This window comes from Rhinatrema bivittatum, chromosome 6, assembly GCF_901001135.1.
Source record: "Rhinatrema bivittatum chromosome 6, aRhiBiv1.1, whole genome shotgun sequence".
In the NCBI taxonomy this organism is placed as follows: domain Eukaryota; kingdom Metazoa; phylum Chordata; class Amphibia; order Gymnophiona; family Rhinatrematidae; genus Rhinatrema; species Rhinatrema bivittatum.
In genome coordinates this window covers 256,750,840-256,757,195 of record NC_042620.1, presented here as the reverse complement: position 1 = coordinate 256,757,195, position 6,356 = coordinate 256,750,840, and the positions used below count along the sequence as shown (strand labels likewise).

Below are 6,356 nucleotides of genomic sequence, written 5' to 3'. Positions count from 1 at the left end.
TTCTGCTTACCTTCTGGCGGGTCGCCCTCTACCCTTGGGGCTAAAAGCACACTCTACTCGGGCTCAGGCGGCGTCCTGGGCAGAGCGTCAACAGATTTCACCATTGGAGATCTGCCGGGCAGCAACTTGGAAGTCGCTGCACATGTTTACGCGTCATTATAGATTAGACGTGCAGGATTCCGGAGCGGGAATTTTGGAGCAGGCGTCTTGAGAGCGGGCTTCTCCGTTTCCCACCCTAGATAGAGAGCTCTGGAACATCCCAGGAGTCTGGACTGATCCGGTACGTACAGGGAAAAGAAAATTAGGTCTTACCTTCGTTAATCTTTGTTCCTGTAGTACCAAGGATCAGTCCAGAGTCCCGCCCATTTTATTGCAGTATGTTCGGAGAGTCCGCTATGTTGGACGAAAGGTTTTTCCTGTTGCAAGTCACTGTCAATTCGGTCATTTTCCGGGTCTGGTTCTTCTTGGGGGAAGTGACCCGAGGGTTCCCCGGTTGATCTTCATGTATAGTTTTAGTTACATGGGGAATATCCACTGCTTTGACACTGAGTAATACTGACAGGCTGTGGGCAGCACCCTGGTATATATTAGTGGAGCTTGTCAAGTTTTGCTCTGTTTCCATCTGCTGGTGCGGAGGCATAACCCAGGAGTCTGGGCTGATCCTTGGTACTACAGGAACGAAAATTAACGAAGGTAAGACCTAATTTTCTTTTAAATCACTGCAGAAAGTCACTGTATTAATCAGAGCAATTTCAGAGAGGAAGTAGGAGAGCAAGGGCAGGGTGTCCTGTGCTACTTATTGTCTGCTAATTCAGAGACTTCTCAGAAATGCCTGAGGACACAGGCTGTAATTACTCAAGAAGCACCAAATCACTGCAGCACTAAGTAGATGCTGTATGTGTGTGCAGTGGAAAGTTCAGCTGCTCAGTAGGCTAAAAAACCCAGGCACTGTGCATGCTGACTAAACCATTCTCTTTGTGCTGCTGCAAAGCTTAACATCTGGAATTTAATCTGTCTAAAAAGTATACTGTGTGCAGTACATAGTACATACTGGTTCCACCTGATACATATCACCATCTATCTTGTACCCCCACCCTGCCCAACCCTTGCCACAAAAATGTAAACAACAACATATATATATATTTATACAAATTTTGCAGTTGTATTTTCACAAAGTGCAAGAAATTGGTAATTCAAGAGAAGCAAAACTAATTTGGTGGCTTAATACAATCTTTCATCAGATCTTGGTTTCATTAACTGTCCGACAATGTAAATATTTTTTATTATATTTTATAACTCTTCTCCTGCCACAGGTAATAAAGAACTTGATTAATTTTTTCCCCAACTTCTTCACCTCTGCAGGTAGTAAAATGGAGAGAAGTCTCTTTTCATCTCATATCATCACTCTACCCAATTCTCAAAGCGAGCTGACCTAAATAGCTGCAGCTATAGCCTCTCTCAGGTGGAGTCCTAGGGATGCAGATGTCCTGTAGAATGAAAACCCTGGATAGAGGCTCCAAATAGTTTAACAAAAGAAAGAAAAATAAAATGGAAAAGTCCCATTTCTGTTGTGAGGAAGGAAAAAGCGTGAGAATGAATCTTATACTATGGGAGTGAAATGCTGTGATTGTAGATATGCATCAACGGAGTCTATTAACACAATACAAAACAGAGGGAAAGAGAGAAGTTAATAGCATTTTCCCTTCCCACTCCACCTCCCATACTGAGAATGACAGGTTCTGGAGCGCTAGAAACAAAGCAGCTTTGGAAATCTGGAGGATCCTGGTAGGTTGTCCAAAAGGTCCCTTTAAACAGGAACACTCTGAGGCAAAAGAAAGTCAAGGTAGGGGTTCTTAGGCATCAAACAGGCTTAGGATGGTCCTGTTGGAAATCTTAAGTATGTAACACCCGTGTGGAAGCAATGATGTCCAAAGATCATGTAGTTTCCCAGCCGAGTTTTCTGTTCTTCTCCTTCTCACTTCCTAGATGCGGAAGCTCTCTTCTTTGCCATCTATGTGTTTGAGGCGAAGGTACACGTCAGTACCAATGCCTTGCAGAGACTGGATGCAGAGTGAGCCCCCTAGATACTCCGCGTAGGCCCGGGAGGTGGGCAGGCCAAATCCAAATCTGAAGAGGAGACAGACATTAGGGAATGAGAGGAATGGCCACAAGAAACCCACCACAAGGAAATAATACAGCAATAGATCACAATATATATAATGCAGTGATACAGTTAAATCAGGTTTTATTTGGATCAGTGCCAGCAAAATGCATTTACAGTTCTTCCTTTCATTCCTGTGCTCTTTTCCATCCCCTCAGAATTCATCTGTGGTCATCTCTCCTTCCTTTCCTACTTGTGCAGCTGCCCCAACTTCTCATTTTATTTAATTCAGCTTCTATAATTACTCTGGCAAAAGACTGCCCAGAGCAATGTACATCTTAAAACACAAATATCATTCATGCACACAGTAAAACAAGTAAAAGCACATAAAACAAACCATTGTCAATAGAATATATTTCATCGAATACTCCACAAAAACCCACAATCCTACAAAAAAAGGGAAAAACTCAAGGCAACAAAGGAACATTTGTCTCACAGGGCTATTAGAGGGAATACTAGCTGCCCATACAAGGCCAGAAAGACATTACACATTAAAAATATATAAATCCTCAAATTATAAAACCTTCTGGAGAGCCCTCTCTTTACGGGCTGTCTGAAACTTGTATATTCTGTGGCAAGACAAGCTTCCTTGGGTAACATATTCCAGGCTCTCTCTCTTGTGCCTGATAATTTAATCTTCTGAAAAGTCTTCAAATAGCATGTGGGACTATAAGAGATTACGTACTCAATCAGATAATTTAGCTCTGTAACACACTGGGGAGCCAGTGAAATTCTCTTAATATGGAACTAATATGATCTCTTTAATTACACTTGGAGAGAATCCTGGTGGGGCATTTTGAACTTGCTGTAGTTTCTTCAAATATCTCTGTGGTAGGCCAATAAACTGAAAATTATTGTAACTTAATCTTGCAACTACTAACACTTGAATTACAGTTGTGAGGTCAGTGTGTCAATGGAAAGCTTAAATTGTTTTATTACCTGCCTTATTTGCCACAGCAATCTGTGCCTCCATCGTTAATTTAGGATTCAACTGTACCCCCAGATCACAAAACATTATGGGCTAAGAAGTAGAATGATATTCTTAATATAAGTTCTTAAATATGAGTCTAGTTCGCTCACTTTCCCACACAATTTTTCTTCTGTACTCAGCTCCTACGGTTGCCCCCCCCCCCCCCCCCCCATCTCTAAACCCTGCATGGCTTGTGTTTCATCCTCTTCTCCTTACCATGCATGGGCCCTGACTGGCCGCTATTCACCATGTCCACCATATTTCCAAATAGTGTGTTCATGCGTGGGTCCTGATTACTCGACTCTGCTGTGGTGAAGTGATAATCCATCACCCGCTCCAGATGGTCATGTGGTATTCCTCCTCCACGGTCTGAAATCCTGAGGGCAGAAAGACAGGGTTCAGCACAGGTGCCACGAACAGGGAAAATTAAAATAAGAGACTCTCTCTCTCACTATCGGGCCGATAAGGTAAAGTCTGCGGGAGAGCGCACAGGCCACTCTCCTGTGCGCATGATTCAGTATGCAAATTAGGCCCGGCGGTAAAAAGAGGCGCTAGGGACACGTGGTGGCTGTCAGCGGGTTTGACAGCTGACGCTCAATTTTGCCGGCGTCGGTTCTCGAGCCCGCTGACAGCCATGGGTTCGGAAACCGGATGCCGGCAAAATTGAGCGTCCAGTTTTCGAGCCGCGGGCCGACTTCAAATTTATTTAGTTTTTTTTTAAACTTTTGGTAACTTTCAGTACCTCCGACTTAATATCGCCATGATATTAAGTCGGAGGGTGCACAAAACTGCTTTTCTGTGCACTTTCCCGGTGCCCGAAGAAATTAGCGCCTACCTTTGGGTAGGCGCTAATTTCTGAAAGTAAAATTGCGCGGGAATACCTAATAGGGCCCCTTACTGAATAAGGGGTAACACTAGCGCATCGAAAACGCGCATCCAATCGAGGGTTAGTGCGCTCCATTGAAGCGCACCGTACTATATTGGCCCTTATGTGAGGAAGGCATAAAAAATAGGGGGATCAGGATGGACCAGATACAAGAAAGCATAGTGCAGTGATATTCACTCCCGCTGCCAGAACATCTCTAATGAATAGGCATGAGAGAGATTTGCATGCATACTGCCTCCACTGAATGCAATCTCTCTCATGCCTATTCATTGGGGATTACCTGATGAAAACTCAACTTGTTGGCAATCAATGAGGGCTGGGAATGAATACCACTGAAACGTGGCTAGGGAAGAAACCTAAAGGAGAATTTGCTGCCTCCTAAATAGCAGCATATAGCACTGCCACCAAACTATTAGAATGGACTAAATACATTTCTGACTGCTTTGCCATACTTCTCCCCACAACACATACCTAATGTTTTCTTTCTGAAAATGACAACAGTATAGCCAGCTTAACTTCCAGTCTCTCTAAAGAATGAACAGCATATACAGTGCATGGGCTGACAACATCACAGTTAACCGCTTAGGCATTCTTTACAGTAAAGAATACTTTAAATACCTGAAGATGTGTCTGTTATGTTTCACCTGTGCATGTGAAGGACTTATATGTGCAACTTTCTTGGCAATGGAAAATTACACAATTAACAAGGAAGTTATGTATGCAAGATTAAAAACAGAGGGATAAAAAGGCCATAGAGGTGGAGTTAAGAACAGGTACAGCAAGGCTTGTAGGATTCTTCAAACCTTCCCAGCCAAAGGAAGAGGAACTAGCAGGAGTAAAAATGTACCTAGTGTAGTTCCCCAGGCCCTGCTAGCCAAAAAGAAGAAAAAGGATCCCAGGCCACAGAATGAAGCTGACAGAATTCCCTAGGCCTAACCAGCTGAAGAAAAGGAGGCAGAGCCCGGGTCACAGCAGTGGAGCTATAGGACCCACCAACTGAAGAAAAGGAGCAGGAGCAGTTCAGCTGGTTGGGATTTCCAGACCTACCAGGTAAAGTAAACAAGGTGGAATCCAGGCCAGGCAGTAGATTCCTCAGGCTTACCAGCCAAAGACAAATGCCTCCCCCCTCCTCCTGATGTGGCTGCTGGAGGCCCAAGATAGCCACTACCCACCTGCCGATGCAGTTTGAGGAGACCAAGTTACTGATCCTCATCAGGACAGAATTACATAGTATTGCTGCACGGAGAAGAATAAATAGAGGAGGACAGACAAGGCTAGGTGGGCCTGTCCTGGGGTCAAGCAGTGTCTGGGCAGACTGGGGGTGAGTCATTAAGAGGGCAGGATCAAATGTGACTGGAGCACAGCCTCCTCAGATGATGCAGTCAAGAGTCTGGGTCACTCAATCAGTTCTGAAGAGCTCCTGTCACCACAGTTCTGAGATGCAGAGCTGAGATGCACCGAGTGCTGGCACCCTGCCTCCTGGCGTGCTGGTGCTCCTGGCAATCGCCTGCTTCTTCTAACGGCTCTGACCGATGAAGGAGAGATGGGAGGTGCCCAGAGGAGGGCAGAGAGAGGGGGGAATGAGTAGAGTGAATAGGGAAGGGTGGTGCAGAAAGACTGCATCGGGATAAGTAGGTGGAGTGGAGGAAAGAGAGAGAGAGGGGGGTTTGCATAAGAAGTAGGAAGAATGGGTTCGCCCTTGCCAGGGAAGAAAATATATGTGCCATGTACTCCTGCCCCTCTACTGCCTTAAACAAAAAATTACTGTGGGGAGGTGAAAACAAGAGTACAATTTTTATTTATTTAACCATCATTCGGTTTCGCCATCATAACGGTTCACATAGTTACATTAGTTAAACAAATGATGATTCGCCATCATAATGGTTCAGAATAATTACATTAGATAAACAAAAATGAGTTGTATTAGAGAACATTGTTACATCATATTTTAACGATAGAATTCACATCATAGTATTATATAGTTTAGGTAGTTATGCTAGCCCATTGGATGTGGCAATGTGGAATGTCTTGTGAATTCTTGGGTTGTCTTAGATGATTTATGTTTCTCTGAGGCTGTGGACTTTTCTTGGTGTTTCTTAGTGTTTTCTTGCGTTTGCCTTAGAAGTTTTTTATGTTTCTTTGAGGGTGTGGACTTTTCTTGGTGAAGTTGTGTGGAGTTCTTGTTGTGTTGATGGATGAGATTCATTTTGCATAGGCTCTTGTGAACATCCAGGTTTTGATATCAGGTTGCGTTCTTATTTCGTTTGGTAATGCGTTCCAAAGGGCGGGGCTGGCGAGGGAAATAGCTCTCTCACGAGTTGTCTTCAGATGAATGGATC

General features: G+C 44.1%; 1 protein-coding gene across 9 annotated transcripts in view; it reads right to left on the bottom strand.

The window, feature by feature from the left end:
- Positions 1-1,120: 1,120 nt before the first annotated feature.
- The window catches only part of BCKDK (branched chain keto acid dehydrogenase kinase), a 133,398-nt gene continuing 128,162 nt past the window's right edge, over positions 1,121-6,356 (bottom strand). For all 9 annotated transcript variants that reach the window (XM_029606885.1, XM_029606889.1, XM_029606892.1 and 6 more), the window contains 2 exons: positions 3,348-3,508; positions 1,121-2,128 (listed from right to left, as the gene is read on the bottom strand). In XM_029606885.1, coding sequence (XP_029462745.1) covers positions 1,983-2,128; positions 3,348-3,508 — 307 coding nt within the window. In that variant the 3' untranslated portion in view covers positions 1,121-1,982. The remainder of the gene's footprint in view (positions 2,129-3,347; positions 3,509-6,356) is intronic.